The 22,346-nt window shown below is 43.1% G+C and overlaps 2 protein-coding genes across 2 annotated transcripts; one reads left to right on the top strand and one right to left on the bottom strand.

Moving 5' to 3' along the window:
• Positions 1 to 9,522: 9,522 nt before the first annotated feature.
• plpp6 (phospholipid phosphatase 6) lies at positions 9,523 to 12,947 on the bottom strand (the record flags this gene model as incomplete). Its single annotated transcript, XM_083648424.1, has 2 exons — positions 12,279 to 12,947; positions 9,523 to 9,890 (listed from the first exon to the last, which is right to left on the bottom strand). Exons 1-2 carry the CDS (start codon positions 12,754 to 12,756, stop codon positions 9,523 to 9,525), a joined length of 846 nt encoding a protein of 281 aa, XP_083504550.1. The 5' UTR covers positions 12,757 to 12,947.
• A 114-nt stretch (positions 12,948 to 13,061) lies between these two features.
• Positions 13,062 to 20,773, top strand: prdx6 (peroxiredoxin 6). Its single transcript, XM_083648425.1, has 5 exons — positions 13,062 to 13,320; positions 17,105 to 17,261; positions 18,814 to 18,960; positions 19,956 to 20,102; positions 20,462 to 20,773. Exons 1-5 carry the CDS (start codon positions 13,229 to 13,231, stop codon positions 20,585 to 20,587), a joined length of 669 nt encoding a protein of 222 aa, XP_083504551.1. The 5' UTR covers positions 13,062 to 13,228; the 3' UTR covers positions 20,588 to 20,773.
• The last annotated feature ends 1,573 nt before the right edge of the window (positions 20,774 to 22,346 follow it).

The following is a 22,346-nucleotide window of genomic DNA, read 5'->3' as shown; positions in this document are numbered from 1 at the left end:
GGTGGAGCTGCGGAGGCAAGGGAGAGTTAAGGTTATGCTGTGATGTGACAAGCCTCTCTCTCTCCCTCCCCATCTCCCTGGTGCTATTTACCGGTAATCATCTAAGCAGGTTAGCCTCCATGAGGACTGGAGGAGCAGAGAGAGGAGACCCACACACCTGACAACAGCGCCTGCATGGGGAAAGCTTTCTTCCCCTTCTTGTTTTTGGGGTTTATTATTTCAGTTTTGGGGTTGGACAGCTCCGGTAGTCTAGTAGTTTTTGTGTTTTGTTTTATACAGTAGAAGGTATGCACAGATGTCACTTTCATTCACATTAACACATTCAGCAGGTTCCTCCCTGTTGTTTGGAGCAGCACGTGTCATTTATCTAGGCCGATTACTGCATTCAAGCTGAACGTTAATGCTGCCACTCATGTGACCCCCGCAGTGACTTCTACCTCTGTGATGTCACGTGCATACCCTCTATAGTTTAGCTTTCCTATTTTTTGGTAGTTTAGCGGGAAGAGCTCTCTTCGACGGCCCATGGTGGGCTGGCCCAGTCTCTTCCCCATCTTTTGTCCTGTTTAGCCGGGATCTCCAGTCCCTTTTGTTTGTATTTCTTCAGGTATTTTGGGGCGTGATTGATTTGGTTTAATATAGAGGTTTTCAAAGTGGGAGGCGGGCTCCAAACAGATTCAGGAGAGGCTCAGTGAATGGAAGTGAAAAAATAGGCTATTACATTAGTTATTACATTATTATCAAAAGGATATCACATAGAGTCAAATAATGTGTGTTATTTGGTTATTTGGTTATTATTTGGTTATTTGGCATATTTACTGTTGACATGTATAGATGATTCTGTATGTGTTTAACTGTTTTATTGATGTGCACTGTCCTGTCCAACTAAACATTAAACTAAACTAAACTAAAGAGATAGCTCAGGGATTCAGTAGTTTGGGAGGGGCAGACCTTTTTTTATGTAGGCTATTTGGTGTAGTCTGAAGTCAGCGATGTCAAACAGCAATGCTCTTGGCTCAAGTACTGTTTGTCTATGGGATCAAATAATATAATCAAGCTTTGTCTGAGGGGAGGCCCACAGTCTCAGACTTTGAAAACCTCTGGTTTAATAAAAAACGTTTCCCTTTGAAACACTGACATTCTATAGGTTTTGGTCTCCTCTTGAGCCTTTGTTTTATTCTGGAGGCCATATCAAGCACTGGTGTGTAGATAATTCAATGTTAACTCTGTCTATTAAATTATTTCACTGTAGCTTACTGCTCCAGTCAAAGTTTTTGCTGATCACACTCTTGCCAGACTGAAGTAACAGGCTTTCAGATTGGGTCTACCAATCTGTCAGCACAATTTCCAGTATCACCAGGAGATCATTCAGTAGCATGAACAAAATGAAACCTTGTGCATGATGAAATTTGATTAAATTGCACCAATTAAAACTTTAAACATCCTGGCAGCAGATGAATAGATGTTCTTGTGGAGAAGAACTGACAAAATAAAAATCAGAAGCCCCAGGCTTGACTTTATATAATTACCCATACTACCAGAAAAACATTTTGAATAATCCTAAAAGTTAAATGTTTCCACTCACAGCCATTGCACAGTTTAATGTTCTGCTAAAATAACAAATGCCATTGTAACATAACCAACTACAAATGGCCCCAAATGCAGGAAGTAAAATGTGTCAGGTTTCTTTCTTACCTTGATCCTAGCAAGTCAGCTCAGTGTGTCTGTAAAGTGGGGTGGGAATCATCTGAGCACTGTGCCTTTATACTGACCCTGAGCCAAAAAAACACGCTTCCAAAAAAGGCAACTATCAAGTTGAGCTGTGTTTACTCAGGCTACGACTAAAGTTCAGTGTCTCTCATCTTCATCAAATCAAGTGATGAAGTGATGTATAAAGAGTGGTCATATAGTGGTAACGTGACATCCTTATACCCGAGTAGTCCCTGCACAGGGACATGTATCAGAATCAGAAATCTTTTATTGATCCCCAAGGGGAAATTGGGTAATGCTGCAGTTTCTCATATTCAATATAAGCATAGAGAAATGATAAGAAGAATAGAAATAAAACAATAAAATAGAAATAAGCTCAAATTAAAATATGCAAAATCATTTTTTTTTAACATGTGCATTATTCTACAATATTTATCTAAAGTACTATAGAATCAGAAAGTAAGAAATATGTAATATACAGCAGTGTGAATAGTTATTGTAATAGCAAAGTGCACTAAGTAAGCAGATCATACAATTGCACATCAAGTAAGTGCATGGGTAGTTATTGCACATTGGATTATTGCACAAAATGCAGTTTTTCAGTATTAAATTGTATTGTATTGCACAGTTAATGTGTATATTGAAATTTTAATATATGTGTTAAGAAGTTACTGATGGGTGAAATAATTCTGAGGGCCAGTAGAGTGACTCAGACTCTCTGGAATGAGTGGAATGAGTCTGAATGTACCGTACTCCTGTGTTTGACCAGCACATCATGGAGTGGGTGATGTCCAGTACCGTACTCCTGTGTTTGACCAGCACATCATGGAGCGGGTGACATCCAGGGTGATATGTACCTTGGCAAACATCCTCCTCTCTGACACTGCCACCAGAGAGTCCAGCTCCACCCCCACGTCCATGGCCTTATGGATCAGTTTGTTGAGTCTTCAGGCTGCTGCAAACAGGAAAGCACTGGCCACCACTAGACTCATACAAACATCCTCAGCATTATCTGGCACACGTTGAAGGACCTCAGCCTTTTCATAAAGTAGAGGCAGCTCTGGCCCTTCTCGTAGAGGGCTTCTTAGCCTAGTCCAATTTATGAATTATTATTACTATTATTCTTAATGGAACCCTGCCAACTGATAAAACCCCGCCTGCCACAATTTTTTGCTACAAAAGTACAATTTGATTTTGATTGATCTTAGAGGTTACTTCAACTGTACACACTTCATCACCATATACTGAGTGGAGTCAAGCCACACTGTATGTGCACCATAGAGTTCAACCAGTCAATAAATATCAGCATGACGTAATTGCAAATTTGTTCATTTTTATTTAAAAAGTCATAATTAGTTAAATCATTCAGCAATAAACCTCACCAACTCAGGGAATGATAAACAGCAATACTTGCTACCACATTCAACTCCGTTGTACACAGTGTGATCAAATGACTATATATAGGCATATTTACATACATTGTTTTTTCAAGATACTTCAGAGTAAGGACTATACAGTAAACACACAACAATATCATTTATATATAGCTGGCAAAATTGAGTGCAGTGAAATGTGATGGAGCTAGCTCCGTGTTTGGATTCACACTGTACAGTTAGGGCATTCAATTATTTTGGAAATAGGTGTGGAATAAACAAAATGCATCTCTACTTATTGTGGTGGTTCTCAGCCTCGGGGTAGGTAAGGTGATACATGGAATGTGAAAATATATTTCTAATACACATAGTATGGTTGTGATCATTGTGATAAACGCCTTTTTCTTATTTTCAGTCTATGCTTCCTCCAATAATTACAAAGTAAAAAAAAAGAGAATGAAAAGCAATAATAAAAATCATCATTTGGTCACAAAGCTCAGCATCCTGCATAGGTGGTTTACCACTTGTGGTCGCAGACAGGCATCACATCGTAGTGGTCGTGACCGAAAAAGGTTAAGAGCCACTGCCTCACTCGCTGGCCGAGGAAACCTATCTTTAAAAGTCCAAGCTTGCACTGGACTGGAAAGATCATTGGCCAATTATTGCACAAAGAATTCAATGAACAGCATGCAAGGTCAATAAAACATAAAACTGATGACCAGTTCACACCAGTCACTTGGTCTACTCTGGACTGCCTGGCAACAGTCCACATGAAGTGGCTCACAGTCACATGGCTCACATATTTGAAGAGCTTTTAAAATGTAATATTTGTTTTTAAAAAATCCTTTCAGAAATGTACAGCCATTTCTAACACATCGGGCAACACAAGGTTTAGTGCAGACTGTGTGTGCAAAGACCATTACTGTGGTACAGTCTACAGCATCTTTCATAAACAAATGAACATTATGCTGGGTTTGATCCCAGCTGGTCACTGTGAGAGGAAGCCAGCTGCTGCATGGGCATCAGCAGATGCAACTCAGCTGCTCAGGCCTGCTGAGAGGGAGATGGGAGGGGAAGCAGAGGAGGCAGCGAGACAGGAAACAGGATGAGAGAGAAAGAAGGGCAAAATGGAAGAGGAAAAGATAGCAAGTCACAGCTAATACGCTGCTCTTCCATTTTTTCTTATTGCAGAGATATTTTGAGGGGATGGCCTGTTCCTAACACACACACACACACACACACACACACACACACACACACACACACACACACTTCATCCCTGAATCCACTCAACAGGAAGTAGTAGTAGAGAATTGTGTGTGTCTAGTGAATGCATAGCAGAGAGCATCAAGAAGAGATAGAGACGTGCATTGTGTTGCGGACTACAGACGAGAGCAAGGAACATAGCAGGTAACTACATATAGACGAATGGCCATGAATAAGGATATTGTAAAGGTCAAGCACAATGTCATTCGCACAGAAAATGCTCAGGTAACTCCACTTTGTTTGACTGCCATTTTCCACCCAGGTAATTTGGGGGTTTTGCTCTTACAAAAGCAAGTGAGAATACATAATTTAATGTGGACTTCAAAGTTAGACAATCTAGAATTTCAAAAAGCACCGAAGTCATCTAATCACATAAGTATGATTATGTTAAAACCATTTTTTGTTTGTTAATTGCAAATAAGCAGAAATCCCCACTTCAGTTGATATGTTTGTAAGTCTGATTCTCTGGCTATTGGAAAACATTAGCAGGTGGGTCATATCACTCCAGACAAGACAATATTGGGACAAGCAATATTGGGTGACTGAGTGCTCATGAAGCCAACTGCTGATAAAAACATCACCGTCAGAGTGAAATGTGTGTCCTTAACGTCACCATCAGAGTGAAATGTGTGTCCTTAACTTCACTTGAAGTAAGAAGTTAAGGACACAAAAAAAGCTAACAACCATACGGCCCAAAGATTCACCTAGGAGTGGACGGTCTCTGTGACACACACACACACACACAGAGTAGGTCAGCTTTGATAAGGATGAATGATCAAACATGTGGACTTAAGTACACCCTGACATACAGGTAGATGCAGACCCATAAGGACACGTCTGTGAATATGCATCAGGATCCGGGAGCAGTTCAGCAGTTGGATGCAGTCCAAAAAGCGTTACATCATCAATGCAAAGACTCTTTGCCCTTTCTTTGGTCTAATTATTGAGTTTTGACAGTATTGCATCAGTACAAAAGACAGCTGTTTAGCATTTCAGATTTGTTAAGTGATTTCAACCTAGACAAGGCAATTCATAACATAACGGACACTATATGACCATGCAAAACGCTAGTGGAAATCTACCAAGCCAATATTTGACATACAGAGCCTTGCAAAAATATTCAGACCCCTAGATTATGTTTGATTGTCTTTTTTTATTATTATCTGAAATTCATGTAGCGATATTTCAAAAAAGAAGGTATAGCACGAGTTGTACTTTCATACCAGCAGTCCTTTTCTCAGAGGGGTGTTTCTTTTCCAATGAAACTCCTCATATATCCACGGTCTCCTCTGTTATTCTGTGGCTGCTGCACTGAAGAGGATTCCTCTGACAGTATGATGTCAATAAAAACCTGGAAAATGTTGCAGTAAATTATAAATGATACCCCTGGAGCCAAAATAACACATTTTGATGTTGTGATTTCACACTTGATATACCGTAATCATATGTGCTCAGTGGTACAACATGCAGAGATGAAAATACAATGGTCATTGGTCACGATTATTCTCCCTCGCAGACGTAAAGTTGAGAAAGCCTGAGGGGAAAGTGTTTCTATCTAGACTAGAACAGACATGCTGTTCTCCTTTTGAAACTATGTTCATAAGTCAACAGGAATCACAAGATTCACTAGAGGACAGACAGTAAAAGTTTGGTCCTGACTGGAATGATAACAGAAAACAAAGCAATGAAATGCTGCATGAAAGCCTTGAGTCAGGACAATTAAGAGAGACCATTCAATTAATATTTCTTTCACTTATGATGCTGAAAATGCAAAAGTACTCAACATTTTCAAGCGTATTTGCTTGATATCATGTAGGTAAATTTAATGCCAACGCGCAAACACATGACATGGTAAGAACAGGCCGATTGAGCTAAGAATCTTCAACACTAATAGAACTTAGGCTTAGCTCTAACCTCAACTTGCTTAGCCCACTCACATGGCCTGCTCTTGTTTATGTAACTTCAGTTCATAGAGGATTTTTGTTTTTTTGGTGAACATGTAGTGTTGAATGAATCTGCATTTATGATGGATCTCACAGCTGCACAGTTAAAATATATTGCAGAGTGCAGAATGGCTAATCACTCAATAGTATTGTAGCGTTTGGGCTAAACATCATGTCTCAACATGTATGAAGAGAGGCTCACTGAGGGGGATTTGCTCACCTTCTGCTGCTGCAGCAACAAGTTCATACATTTCCAAACACGTTTTCTCTTTCTCTGTGTCAATACTTGATCTCTTATTGATGACGGGGCCTTGCTTGGCGATGCTGACTGAATGAATAACTGAATTACCGTAAATTCCGGACTATAAGCCGCGGCTTTTTTCCCGTTTTTTGGCCTTTTTTGGCCCCTGCGGCTTATATAACGGTGCGGCTTATCTATGGATTTTTTCAGAAAAAAAAAAAAAAAAAACAGAATTCTCTCTTCTTTAGCACTCTTTCTAACTATAAATCCACTTCTGTTTTAATTTCCTCTCTTGCCCTCTTTTCACCACACTGTATGACACTGTATGACACTGTGTGCACTGTAAAAAAGAAACACAGGTGGTGTTGTGTTATGTTGTTTTGTTGAAATGTTAATAAATGGGAGCTTCCTCAAACAGCCATCTCTTTCCCGACAATCCCCTCTGTGCATGAACCCTTACATATGGTAATTAAACATTAAAACACAAAAAAAAAAAAAAAAAAATACCATTAAAACACCCGCGGCTTATAGTCCGGTGCGGCTTATATATGTAAAAAACAGTCAACTTTGCAGGTGCGGCTTATACACCGGTGCGGCTTATAGTCCGGAATTTACGGTATATAAGAACTGGAGGGGGGGAAAAACACTTTCGTTCCCTCTCAAGTCCTGCTGCTCAACAATATCTATATGCTATGCTATAACAACAATATCTCTTGTACACTCTCTGCCGGTCCTTAGCTGATTGTTGTGCGTTTCTTTTTTACAATTGTCGACTTCCAGCTCCAGACCCCTCAACTCTTGGCACATTTAGTTGTGCGTTCAAGTTAGTTTAAAATGGATTGCTGGATCTATCTGTGCAAAGTGCATTGTTCTATCAAAGTGAAAACAAATTATAGTTTAACAATAACAGCTCTAAAATTGTTAGATGGTAATGTTTTTTGGAATGGTAGTTTTGAGAGGGGTGGGAGTTTTGAGAAGGGAGAGAGGTTAGGTTTAGGGTAAGGGGTTAGGGCAGTGGTTCCCAACCTTAGGGTCGTGACCCTAAATGAGGTCACCTGGAATTCAAATAGGGTCGCCTGAAAAAAAAAAAAAAGTTACCCCACACACAATTCAATACTACCGAAGATGATTTAGGGTCACTTGTGATTATTATTTTTAGTTCAGAGGGTCTGAATACTTTTGCAAGGCACTGTATATTTCTTAAATGCAAACGTTTGAAGCAGACAAATGTCCCTAGAAGGGACAATAAAGAGAACTGAAGTGAACTGAAGGACATGCCTTTACTGAAAACTAGGCTATCACCCCTCCTCTTCTTTCCAATTCCCACTAATGATTATTAAACCTTGGCAGTACACCAGGGCAACCTGCCAACCTGAAGCTGCCTGCTATCATGGCTCTATGAGGGGATATGACATGTAAGCTCACGTACCATACAATAGTTCAAAATGTCTACTTATGAATAAACCAAATATGTCACCATAAAATTATTGTCAAGGGTATTGGGAAACATATTTGGTGATAATACAGTACAACCCCTATGTCTCTTTTTTACCCCAAATGACATTCATTCACATGGTGTAATTAAAGCATTTGAAAAGCATGATGGGCTAATTTTCAAAGTCCTTCACAGATTTGTGTAACTGCTTCACAGTGCAGCATTCAAGCAAGCAGTCGTTTTTTATGAACATGGGGAAAAAAACGTAATTAACACCTAAATGATCTATTATTACAACGGACTCTATTTTAGAGTGCCCCACCATGCCCACAAGCACGAATGAACGCTTTTAATTAATGATATCTTTCCCCAGATAATGAATGATGACTTTTAAGCTCAATGATACAAATTCTGCCCCACAGTCATTTCTCCCACACCCAATGCTGTGCAGAGGAGAAAACCTGAATGTAAGGTTAAGATGAAATCTCTTTACCCCCCCAGAGTCCATTTTTGGGTCGACCCCCTGTGATGGTGTATTAGGGGTGTCACATCCGTACAGTAGCCTATTCTATTGCTTTGTTCCATTCAACAGAGGGAGTGAACAGGACACATGCTCTATAGAAAGATGATTGCATTAGTGCCAATGGTGTTCCAGGGCCATGCAGCAGTTTTTGCTTTTCTTAAATCCAGGTATTAAGACATTTCGCTTGCAGGTGGATGGATAACTGCAGTTATTTGTTTAGCTTAGCAAATTATATTTGAAAGAACTCATCATTATTACTTTATAGTGAAGATGTAAAGCTACAAGGGTTGGGAATCGTTCTGAATGTCCTATTCTACTACTTTGACTCAGGTTCAAGCCCATTCAACATGCACCTTCCTCCTCGAGTCGTTCATATTATTATTATTATTATTATTTTAATCAAACCCCACCCCCCTTCTCCCCAATTGTACTTGGCCAATTCCTCCTGCTGTCCCGGTCATTGCTCCACCGACCACCCCCTCTGCCAATCTGGGGAGAGTTGTAGACTAGCACATGCTCCCTCCGATACATGTGTAGTCGCCAGCTGCTTCTTTTCACCTGGCAGCGAGGCGTTTCAGTGGCAGGATGTAGCACATGGGAGGATAACGCTATTCTCCCCAGTTCCCCTCCCCCCGAACAGGCGCCCTGACCAACCAGAGGAGGCACTAGTGCAGTGACCAGGACACACATACCCTTAACCCGTCTTCCCACCTGCAGACATGGCCAATAGTGCCTGCATGGACGCCCGACCAAGACGGAGGTTACACGGGGGCTCGAACCTGCGACTCTCGTGTTGATAGGTAGGGAATCTACCGCTACACTACCCGGACGCCCCTTTTCCTCCCCGTTATGGTAATGAACAGGCCTGACAAATGACTGTTAGGTCAATTCTTAATTCATAGATAGGAAGCAATTGTGCATTTTCATGGGCATGGAGCAGTGCCTCAGCCACATCCCCTCAATTCAAACTGCCATGCCACCAGCGTCACCCCCACTTCCTCTTTCCTTCCCCCTTTCAGCCCCGCCCCTTTATCTCAAGCTAGCTCTCCCAGCAGCCCTTGCAGGACTTGAGGTGAGAGCCAGAGCATCTCCACCAGGTTGTACTGGCAGTAGCCCATCCAGAACCCAAACAGCACGTCGGTCACATTGTGCCTCCCCAGAAGCACCCGGCTCAGCCCCACCAAGCAGGCCCACAGCAGGACCAGAACCCGCAGCGGGGCGGCCAGCACCAGGTGTGTGAGCACGAAGCGCCCACACATGGCAGCACGGGTGGCATGGCCAGAGGGGAAGGAGTAGCGGTCCACGGAGAAGGTGGCGAACATGTCCATACGGTTATGGACCGGCCGGCGCCGACGTACCACCGCCTTGACAATGCCAACCAGGACCAGGTCCAACAGCAGGGCTAGGAGGAAGGGAAGGAGGAGAACAAAAACACTGTTAGCTAACAGCATGAGACAATATAGCTGAGAGCATACTATGGCAATAAACGTGGATTTTGCACTAGAGATGTGTTATGCTGTACAAACGCAACAATAAAGATAAAGATCAATGCCAAAAGCCTTCAGCAAACAGATATGTCACTGCTTAAATAGTGGTATAAACAGTGGATATAATATAATCCATAAAAGTAGCAGAACCATGCTTTGATCATTTGTGTATCCTTGTTACAGTCCTGTGTCACAATGACTATAAAATAGAAGGTTCACTGAACAAGATGTTATCTTGTCACTCATTCTCTTTCATTGGAATTATACAACCACTCAGAGTCACCTCTCTGTCAGAGACTGTTAATAGAGCGAGAGAGATTGAGAGAGAGAGAGCGAGAGAGATGGCATTAGTCCAGACTGTGGGGGAGCAGCTGGCATTTGTGCTCACTTTTTGAGCATCTGTACTGCTTCACATAGACAAAAACTGATATGTTCTTACTTCAAGCTCACACCTGCACAGCCACAGCCACACACACACGCACACACACACGCACACTTTAGTCTGACTGAGGCACTATGGAGGTTATGTGCAGGTGCACAAAACCCAAACCTGAGCATATACTGTACATACACTATAGGCTTGTTGAGGGAGATGTCGCTCCTCTCAGGCAAAGTGAGACGATACAAGATAGTTAATAATCTCACTAATAAAGGACACTTCTCTTGTGATCCAAAGTGCATCTAATCACACTTTCCAATCAATGCCTTTAAAAACAGCCTTCCTACTTCTGAGTTTGAGCCATCCATCCTATTCATGATAACAAAGCAGCTGATGGGATTGGATCACACAAGCAACAAATCCGTTTGTCAATATTTCAGTCTGAAAGTCTAAAACAAAACCAAATTTACAACTTCTGACGATAGAGTAACTTGTACTGTACGATAATAATAACCACCACTGAAAAATTATATGGGATCGATCGTAAGGAAAAACAGTGTATTTCACAATTCACAGCATAAGCACTGGCATGGATTGCACTCTCAAATCTCTGGATAAACCAGAGAAGAGAGCGAGCCCCTCTAATCTGAGGAACATGCTGATTGGCAGACTCTAACCTGAGGAGCATGCTGATTGGCAGACTCTATGACTGATGTACCATATGCCAGCAATAAGATAAAAAGAAAAAAAATCCACACACTGGAAAACATAGCCTATGAAATCAAAGGTGTCATCTCATGCAAAACTAATTGAGGTGGTTGCCCAGCCCATCCATGGATTGTCAATATGTAACCTATTATGCATAATATGTTTGCACTCAGATGTTGTTACTGTAACCTATATTTTTGCATGTATGAATTTGCTTGGTACTGTATAGTCTATGTATCTTCTCTGCAGATTGGTTATGTGATTCATAGCTAGGCTATTTCATTACAGTAAGATGGTGTCCATGTATGTTTGCATTGTCTGATGAAGAGCAACTAGCTCACTTTTTGTTATCATTGGTGCATTAAATATCAGTGGGCATATTTTCACTTATTATTCTACTGGCAGATTATTGAGACAACCAGAGCAGCTGCTTACAGTAACACCCTTCAATCAATCAATCAATCTATTATTTGCAGTGTCTGACCCCCCATGGCTGTGGTTTTCCATAAGCCCTTTAATACAGACATGCAGCCTGTGCTCAGTGGCTGAGGTCGACTCCCTCTGGAGGCACAGACTAGTCCTAACACAGGACATGCACATGGCATTATTTACTCAAGGTGGCAGGAACATGTACTGTTCAGATACACAGCATTAGAGTGTGTGCACATTTAGCCAAGTCACTGAATCAGAAGCATCCATGCATTTACCATTGGAACCAACCAAGCTGACTGGTGCAGGATGGCAGAGATGATGGGTGGATTTTTACACAAGAGTTGGGACCCAAAATCAGAAGGGAATGGAGAACAGAAATGTAGCAAGGCTGCAATGACTGACAGATGACATCTACAGGTGAGAGTCAGCTAGAACCAAGGGAGGAAAGAGTAGAAAATTAAACATGGTTAAGGGATGTGGGAGCATCATTTGTGAGGGAGGTGTATTCTGCAGGAGAGTGGGTCATGACAAATCAGGACAAGGGAGGAGCAGGGGGCGGTGACCTTTCTAGTCTATGGCTGTGACCCAAATACTGCATTACTGGTGCACCAGTGTTACTATGAAGTAAGGGACTCTCTGCAAACACATGACAAGGCTTTGCATGAGTTTTATAAAAAAAACTATCAAAGGAGTCAACACGTGGGAAGACAAAACACAGATGAAGCTGAGGACAAATGGAAAATAACAGAAATAATTGATTGTTTTTGTATATTTTGTTTTTTACCAAAGAAAAGGTTGAGCATGACTTCCTGTCCTGCAGCACTGTCACTCTTATACAGGCCGTAGGCTGTCCCAACCAGCCACGGGATGCCATGTCCCGATATCTCAATCAGTTTCATCAATGGGCGAATGCTGCCCCACGACGAGTCCTCGCTGGCGCACACCCCCAGGGTCTTGGACAGCCACAAGTCTATGGCGAGCAGGGAGCTGAGCGCTATGCCGACGAAGGACGGGTTGAGTCGCATGCAGTCCTCTTCGGGCATACCCTGCCCGCCTGTTGAGCCCGTGGAGGAACCGGAGCCCCGGCGCCGAGTGGGGCTCTCCGAGGCTCGGAGGCGGGCGGCGGTCGGGTCGGAGCCCTGCCGCTGGAGCAGGTGCGGCGGCGGGGCTCGGTTCAGCGACATGAACTCGTAGCGCCCGTTGTTGGAGCTGCCGAGCACCGGGCTCCCTCTGGCGCTTTTATTGGCTTTTGGAGAGGGCATTTCGTCTGTCTGTCGACCGGACGGTTCCGTGTAATCCGTTTTACCGACCGGGTTAGATTTTCTGCAGTGCCGTGCGGGTTGTCGCTCTTTTCAGGTTAATGGTTTACGTTTGACAATTCATATCACGGAAACACTTTTCAGAAACGCCATCTTTGTTGGTCGTGTCGCAAAGCTACTTGGGAAATGGTGTTTTACTAGAAATGTACACGTAATCATCATGAGGCCGACCTTTTAATATGACTGCTATGATTGCAGTTTTTTTTTAGATGGGCCTACCATTTCATGGCATGTTTGTCGCTTTACGTTTTTGTAATTACCAGTTCCCCAACACTGATTAATAGAACCTCCGTGCTGATTCAATGTTAGCCACGCCTCTTTCCGGGTTCATTCATGCGGCGCTGATGCTGATTGCAGCCCCTGCCACAGCCTCGTCCTTTCTCCTCCTGCGTCTAGTGGAGAGAAAACCCTCACCATGCCTGGGCTTCTACTGGGAGACGTGTTTCCTAACTTCGAGGCCGAAACTACCATCGGCAAGATCAAGTTCCACGATTTCCTTGGAAGCTCGTAAGTGCGCATGCTTCTGGCAGGGGTGCTAGTACTGTTTGGTCAATAATTTGAACTGCAACTGCTTGTAATCACACACAAAACGAGCTGTGTGGATAACGATGTGACTACGACTTGACAAAAACCGAGTAGGCTACCTGCAGTGTCACTGACACCTGCTGGTTGGCACAGACCAACTTATTACACAAGCATGACTCTTGCATAAAGTTCGGAGCATAATAATGACATAGTCTAGCAGGTATCCTGTATGTTTCGGCTAATGTTGGTTCTCAAACATACAGAGATGCTAATTTAGTTTTGTATTTCTGAAGATGGCCATGTAGCCTATTAGCTGCAGACCAAAATAAAGTAAAAAAAGAGAAGTTTGTGCTGACGTGAGGTGGGTATTATGCATTGGTTCACCCCCCACCCCCCCTCTCCTGTCTAGCTGGCTCATTCAGTGAGGCGAATGGGCAGAGAATACTGGACAAGGCCAGTATTGTTTGTGTGAACTTCGACAGTCTTTTAGTGAGTTGGCATCCGTCCTACTGTCTAATTATCCCAGCCTCAGTGGTATCAGTAGAGCAGAGATAGGTTTTATACCAGGGGTGGGCAATTATTTTTCATGGGGGGCCACATGAGAAACCCAGATTGTTGCTGGGGGCCGAACAAATATTGTCATGCCGTAACCCAGGAACTTTGATGATAGAGAGGACCACAAAAAAATGTCCTCGCTACCAGAGCGCCAGATTTTGCTGAGCGTTGGGGGCCAAACGGCGCCGGCGCAGATTTTTTGGGGGCATTTGAAGTCAGGTTTAGAGGAATACCTCATTTTAAATTAACAGTTGTGATGTCATTATTCAGTCTTAAACACCAATATTTTATCCTTTTCTCACTCACTCCTATGTCATTAACTTTTTTGACCACCTGCCAATATGGCTGCTATATTTTAAAGTTACCAGCCAATTAGAATTTCCACTAGCCAAAATGTTTTTCTTTAAATAAACCAGAATATCAGTGTGTTAATTTAAGCATAAGTATCAGTAAGTGGCCCGGGATTCTCAAAGCCTTTGTTGAGGGTCACACAAACAAAAATGCACTCTTGAAGCTAAATAAATCCAAAACCAACAAGTTACCGGTAATTATTTCCATTTCTTACACATGAGATTACTTTTAGCCTTTTAGTCATAAAGATTATTGAAAGATATTCCATACCAGACTGAAATGTTATAACAGAAGTGGAGTATTGGCCAGAATGACATGAACATTTGGACACTTATTCAGCAGGTACCTTGCATGTTGCATTCAGGTGCACTGTAAAAAAAAAAAAAAAAGATTTTTTTTTTTTTTGCAATTCCAGCGCGGGCCACACAGGGGGCGCTCGCGGGCCGCATGTGGCCCGCGGGCCGCCTTTTGCCCAGGTCTGTTTTATACTGTTCTTTTTTTTATATTGTTTTTATTTTTAGGGATGCCACCTTAAGTTTGTTGTGCTGTCTTGCAAAGCAGCCACAGTGCAATGACAGTTTATTGAGATGGCAATAGTTACTTTCACCATACTCATTGTTATACAACAGACAATTGTTTCCTCCTTCCTTGTAATGAAGGTTTTGCACACAATGCATGAGCAGAGGCGTGGTGCAAGAGGGTTATTGGCTCAGTTTCCAAATAGCCGTCACTTGCAGAACTGTTGGCTTATCAGTACAAGGACTCTAAGCCATTGACCCTTTTCACAGGGGCCATTTTGGGTCGAAAAGGCAGAGTAAACACAGGTGCGAGCAAAACAGTTATTAGTGTTTTGCTTGTACCTGTGTTGACCCTGCCTTTTCGACACAAAATGGCCCCTGTGAAAAGGGTCCATTGTTTAGATTGCACCAATTACTTTTGTCTGTTTTCAGCAGGAATTGGTGCTGGATTGTGAGAGAAGATCACCTGTTGTAATGGTGGCCTAGTTTTTCAAGACTATTATGTTTGTCCGGGTTGACACAAAGGACAGCATTGAGAGAGCCTTGTGTCTGTCTAGTTGGCAGGCAGAATAAACTTCAGGGAAATTCCACATCGCAAATCTTTACTCTATTCTGCTCCATTAAAAATAGACACCCTTACTTCAGGCTATTGAAGTGTGTGGTGATGTAACAGAATCCTATCAATTCTGTTACATCACCACACGCTCATCTTGGTAGGAAAATAACAGGTGATTGTAATCAATTAACAGGTGATTACAATCAAACGACACACGGCCATTGCCAATGAGCTGTGTGTGGTCAGCCAATGAGCTGTGTGTATTATTGTAAAGTGCCATATTGGTAGGAAATGCATGTGGCGTCATGGGAATACTATGAATATATAGTGGTGAACAGAAAATGGTGGTGATGAACGGTGGTGGTCAACAGAAAAGGATTGTTGGCTAGAGACTACTAGATGGACTCCTGAGAAGACCTAGAAGTGGACTGGCAGGACCATGTTGTTAATATGCAAATTTGACAGTTTGCTGTTGCACTCAAATCAGTTTCTTTGCAGTTCCTCCAGCAACACCAGCCTCTGAACACATTCCTCATATAGAGTTATGTGATTTCCCTTTTAATCAGGTGATCACACTGCCCTCTATTCAGACAAAGCACCATGGGGGTCAGGCATGAAGCTGCCTCTGTGCGCGCGCATGTGACATGCGTAAAGCCCCCACCCCACATGATCCGCGGTAAAACTCAAAGTTCATACTGTTTATACTTTAACCTACTTACCGCTGGCCTTTCTCCACTGTACCGCGCAGTGATAGAAGATCGCTTTTCGTGTGAAGGCAGCTTAACAATTTAGTTACTGAGCTACCTTTGTGGTTATGGAGTGTAGACAGCAGAACAAGGTCCGCAGAACTGGAGTATTCAATCACTCAAGCAGCTCGTTATTTATTTCACACACATCTTAAAAAATGCAGATGCACTTTTAGAAGCTTCAGAATTGCAACAAAATTAAACATTTTGTATGATTCCCCGATTTAAAAAGAAGAAAAAAATAGAATGATTAAAGATTCAAAAAGTACATCAGAATAGTACACTAAAGTATTTTCTTAAAAATGTCCCCAGTTTCTGCAGCTGTCTGGTAAAGTGAAAATAAGAAGATTAATGTACCCTTAAACCCCCTCCCTTGTGCAGCATGCTGTACTTTCCCAGCACAATGCACCTGGATGTAATGTCTTGGGTCTGTCTGTCAGATTTGCAAACATCTGTTGCTCCAATCTATAGCCGCTGCTTGTGGTATTTCCTCCACTGAGACTTGTATTATCTGGTTTTCTCCTCTCACCCATCTCCCCTCTCGTGTTGTCTCTCAACTCCCACTCCTTCTAACCTTGAATCCTGTGTCTCGCTGCCTCCCCTCACTCCCTCTCTGTGAAGACTTTATTTGTCCCTAATGGCGAGCTTGCATGCAACAAGGCATAAACGGCCACAACAGACAAAAATACATGTAAGACACTTAAATATAGACACATTAAGAGACAACTGGTGGAACTATGTAAAGTATGTAAAACACTCAAGGAAGTGAGAGTATGGCTTGGGATTTCGTTGTGTTACTGCCATTTTATAGCCTGTTGATTGCTTGATTTAGTCTGTGGTCGCCTGCCCTTGACCAGAAGGAAGTAACAAGAACAGCCCATAATACTCTGGACGTTGCATAAGACTGCTGGATTTTTTTTTGCTGCTTTAACAATAGTCTGTCCACTATAGAGCATGTGATGAATGGTTGGACAAAGACCAGAGACATTATTGTTATACAGTAATAACATGAACCAAATGTCCCATATTTCGCTCTGTAGGTGGGGTATCCTGTTCTCCCACCCAAGGGACTTTACTCCTGTCTGTACCACTGAGCTGGCCTGTGCTGCAAGGATCAGCGATGAATTCAAGAAACGTGCTGTCAAGATGATCGCCTTGTCCATCGACAGTGTTGAGGACCACCGCGGTTGGAGCAAGGTTGGACACACACACACACACATACACCAAGGTTGGACACACACACACGGCATGGGTCGTTATAATAAAAAAACAAAACGGTTCGATATTATACATTAAACCGCATCTAACCGGTATACCAAATTTTACCACTAGGTGACGCACTTGACTTGCGCTCCTGAGTGGAGCCCATAAATGACTGTAGTGTGACTCCAGTCCACTTGGTGGCGATAATACACCTCTAAGCTGGTTTGCAAACCACCAACCAAACAAATAAAAAGAAGCAGCAGAACAACTGAATGGTGTAACAACTTAGAGAAATACTTTCACCTGGTGGATCATATTGACGTAGAGTGTCGGAAGCATAGATTTAAAAGACTCCTTTTCCACTGATGGACAACATATCTTTAGCCAGGAGTGGTGACTGCTACACTCAGTTCAGTGCACTGTCCCGTTTATATCTCCACCCCAAAACTCAGAAGCTGTACGCATCCCCCCTCTAGTGAAATTTGATCTCCATTCATGTTGCTGCTTCGCCTCCATTAGTCCATTTATAAACAAACTATAACTAATAAACATTAGATTAATCACGTTGTCATGTTGCTTATTACTAAATGCAATAGAAGTTGGATTTAGCCCTGTGATGCCGTCGGCATAGGTTGTTGAGGCTGCCTTTTTAATTGACCAAAACGTGGTATAAAGATACGTGCCGGTTCTGCCGGTTGGCATGAAATCAAACCGGTTTAAGCTCATACACCAGACCAGTAAAACCGGAAAGGGACTCGGTCAATCTACTCTCACACATTTGTGTTGCGTAACTTTGACATTTTGAAAGACATTTCAAAGCTTGGCAGCAATGTCCTAAGTTCCTGTGATCAGCCATGACCCTCTGCGAAATGCTCCTCCTCCTCCTACCCCAGCTGTTAAATCCCCTGAGAGACCAGGCCAATGCTGTACTGTCCTGACCAGGCTTAGTTTGATACAGATGGCTCTGCATCTGTCCCCCAAACTGATGTTCCCACTCCCATTTAACTGTCAGGTTTCCACTATTATTCTCTTAATGTCCTAGAATCTGCAACCTTACAGATCTATGGAACACAACTGTTCCCATCAGCCAACATCATTGTAAAACTAAGCTTCTTCTAGTCGAGGCCTGTAATTACAAGTTGCATCCTAATTTTGCTTGTGCACGTGCATTATCTGGAGGAAAAGGAGGAGTCAAGTAGGCATTCATTGGCTATTCCCCACCCACAAACGGGGCCCACTGTGATTGGCTCTCAACTGGGTTGCTACGTTACAGCGACGCCTCCTCTCAAAGGCCTGCGATTGGTCCAAGAGGAAGGGGAGTCAAGTTCTGGAATCCCCACCCTGGGCCAATGCCGATTGGACAAGGTTTTTAAGGGGTGCAGACAAATGTCTCCCGTCACAAGTGAGTCTGTTCACAGGACATTGCCGAGCTGAGAATTATTAACTCGAGTTGCAAGTGTGTTACTTTGATCACACACACCCATTGAGGGAAATGATGAAACATTAAATTGTGTGTGAACTTGTGTGCGCCGGTCTCTCTGTACAGGATGTGATGGCCTTTAACAGCGATGGCGCCGACAGCCCGCTGCCCTTCCCCATCATCGCTGACGACAAGAGAGAGCTGTCGGTCCAGCTGGGCATGCTGGACCCCGACGAGAGAGACAAGGATGGGATGCCCCTCACTGCTCGCTGTGTAAGAGTCCCACCCCCCCTCTCTCACTACTGACACACACACACACACACACACACACACACACACAAAGAGACACACCTTTATCAATGCTGGATACATTTGGTATTATATCACCCCACTGACACGTCGGTAGGTGATTGTGACCACAACAGCCGACGGACAGTATCAGGATCCAAAGTTAACACTTGCCGAATGGTGGTAAAAATGGTCTTTCACGGGCCTCCCGGTGGCTCACCTGGTAGAACGCGTACCATTAAGGCATACTGTAGTTCTTCACGCAGCGACCTGGTCATAATCTGCATGTCCTCCCCCACTCTCTCCCTGCCTTCCTGTCACTCTAGCACATACTGTCCTATCAAATACAGGCAAAAGGGTATTTTGCAGATAAATAGGTAAGGATCTTTCTAACCTATACCTGTTCTCAAACTTTGTCCCTTCTGACCACTGTGCACTCTCTTTAAATGATGAGACAATCAAATCAGAACAAAATGTATGACACAGGCTGTTGATTGGTAGCAGCTAAACTAAACTGAAAACTTTTCCTCCTGTTTGTCCACTGCCTGGATAGTTAACTGTTCTAACGTTCTTTGAAATTCAAAGTTTCTTCTATACAGTATGGCAACAAATGGCACGTGTGAGGACAAAAAAAACATCCACTGTGAAAGTGGGTGAGCAAGTTTGAAATTGAAACGCTAAATGTAGTCACACAGCACCTAATTTTGTACATTGAAAATGGGTAGGGTGACATATTTCAATGGAAAAAATTATAATTAATTTGGTCAGAGTCCCCCACCCCTTTTACCACTTTACCAGCCCTTGGCAGGCGAGCCAAAAACTTAATTTCCCGACTCTGGAAAGTATCTATCATCAGAATGCTATGAATGAATGACAAAGCTGGCAATGGAAGTGCACAATTACACACACATTTTTGCATAGGATATACAGATTAGAAAAGCTGATGCTTATTCTGTCTGTTTTGCTGGACCCTCCTCCAGGTCTTTGTGATTGGCCCAGACAAGAAGCTGAAGCTGTCCATCCTCTACCCGGCCACCACAGGGAGGAACTTTGACGAGTTGCTCCGAGTCATCGACTCTCTGCAGCTCACCGCACAGAAGAAGGTTGCCACTCCTGTTAACTGGAAGGTACACACTCAAACCATTCATTCATTCATACCTCTCAGCAGCCCAGGCGATGGTCAGGAAAAAATAGGGATGCATGGCACATTATATGGACATAAGACGTTATAGACGTCATTATCACATAGGGTTAGGGTTAGGTACATCATTATGGAAAATGACAATAATGACTGATTAGGAAGTGTACCTTGGAACTGCTGCTGAACCTGGTAATTTTACCAGTAGATGTACAGTAGATGACAAGCTGTGAGATAGAAGCCATGAGTGGCCGCTACATACCTTCACACAGAAGGCTTCCTTCAGATTGTGGTCAGAAATGCATCCCTCGTCCAAATCTCACCTCTCTGTTGTCATGTCTCTTCCAGCCTGGTGATAAGGTCATGGTGATTCCCTCTCTCTCTGAGGCTGAGGCCACAGCCCTCTTCCCCGGCGGTGTGGCCACTAAAGAGCTGCCTTCTGGGAAGAAATACCTGCGCTACACCCAGCTCTGAACAACAGTCCTGAGAAGTTCACCACATGGACTGCATCCTCCTCAGCTGATCTAACAATCTTTGAATAATAGCTTGAATAACAACTTTACGCACTTAGCTAACTAGTGTGACTAGTTGTGTAATGGACCAGTATCATTGTACAGTGCCTTCCTTACTTTCCCCGAATAAACACTTTTGTAACATGTTCTTTGAATCTCTGAGCATTTTATGGTGGTTATGTTATTATAAATAGCCATAAATTAGGTTTAATTTCAGGACCATGGAGGATAGGGAGTCACAGAACAATGAAGAGATCGATTTAAGGCCCTGCCCATACAATCTGGGAACAGAAATAGACTGGGTTCCCAGATTGCTGCCCATACAACCCTCATTCCATTTTATTGCACCGGTTTGTTACTTTCTGCTATGACTTAATGTTGCTGCTTTGTCGCTAGGTGTCGCTCTCCCACAGTCCCAACTCCATGCCAGAGTGCTGCTGTTGCTGCAGTACTCTATTCTGTCAATAGGTGGCAGTACATGCACAACATTCGGTCCACTGATGGTGTTCTGTGACAGCGCGCACCTGAAGGCACCAGCCGGCTCAATGCTCACAACAAACCAAGACACGTGCTAGGGAGTGGTAACTACCAGTTCATCTACATTTTGTATTAGTAGGCTGGAGTTGTTTAAGCAGGTCACTGCTTTTTGCATGTTCAGATACAGTATATGGGAACGTTTCCTTGCATTAACATGTTCTCTTTGTACCCTATATCTGTTGTCTCCCTTCATGGTAAATGGTAAATGGCCTGCATTTATATAGCGCTTTTATCCAAAGCGCTTTACACTCAGTAGGTACATTCACCCATTCACACACTGATGGCGACAGGTTACCACGCAGGGTGCTGGCACACCAACGGGTGCAATTTGGGGTTCAGTGTCTTGCCAAAGGACACTTCGACATGCAGACTGGAGGAGCCGGGAATCGAACCACCGACCTTTTATCCAAAGCGATTAGTGGACGACCCGCTCTACCTCCTGAGCTACAGCCGCCTTCATTCACTCAACTTTATAGGTTGATGCCCTAATTGCTTGATTTATCTGTAGACTAGTCTTTTAAATGGATAGCTGTTCCTTGTTTTCCCTCTTGCCCCCCACCCCTTACTATCCAAATTAAAATGTTGGTGAGATTGCTGTTGTGAGTAAAGCCTCTAGAATAGCTTATGGAAACAAACATGCTTTAGAAACAAGGGAGAGCGGGGGTGGGGGTGCAGAAAATGTAGCATTATGTTAGTTTGATGAGCCATGGTGTACTGCTAGGTAGTAATTTCAGGAAGTTATTGAAGTTCTAGTATTGTGAAGGTGCTGATAGTTTGGTAAACATTTGGAGTAATTTTCCCAACACAATCATAGACCATTTCTCAAAATTGGGTCTGGGAACCCCCAGGGGTCCTTGAGGGGGTTCCAGGGGGGGGGGGTTCCCGGGGGTCCCAGCAACAAGGGTAATATTTCACTAGAAATCCAACCATAAGTAAAACATCTAAAAGTGTGACAACCCTCCCACTCTCCTGGCCCTGCCTTTAAGGGCCTGGTGTTGGGGTCGTTAAGCTGACTGGGTGCACCTGGGCCCGGTGCACTCACTGAGCTTAAAAAAAGTTTCAGCCTATTCAGTCTCTCTCCCTCCTCAATCATGCCCCTTTTGTTCTGTTGGTGTGTTTATTACAGTTTGTGTTGTCTAGTTATTTTCCCTTAGTTTTAGTACTTAGTAAGTTCTTAGAACTTT

Source organism: Poromitra crassiceps, assembly GCF_964638095.1.
Source record: "Poromitra crassiceps genome assembly, chromosome: 12".
In the NCBI taxonomy this organism is placed as follows: domain Eukaryota; kingdom Metazoa; phylum Chordata; class Actinopteri; order Beryciformes; family Melamphaidae; genus Poromitra; species Poromitra crassiceps.
This window is presented reverse-complemented; position numbering and strand designations above follow the sequence as displayed.

Bases quoted from the DNA above. Each gene is read 5' to 3' on its own strand.
- prdx6 (XM_083648425.1), top strand. From the start codon at position 13,229: ATGCCTGGGCTTCTACTGGGAGACGTGTTTCCTAACTTCGAGGCCGAA. The intron at 13,321-17,104 runs GTAAGTGCGCAT...TTCGCTCTGTAG, and splicing joins CACGATTTCCTTGGAAGCTC to GTGGGGTATCCTGTTCTCCC. The intron at 20,103-20,461 runs GTACACACTCAA...TGTCTCTTCCAG, and splicing joins CCACTCCTGTTAACTGGAAG to CCTGGTGATAAGGTCATGGT.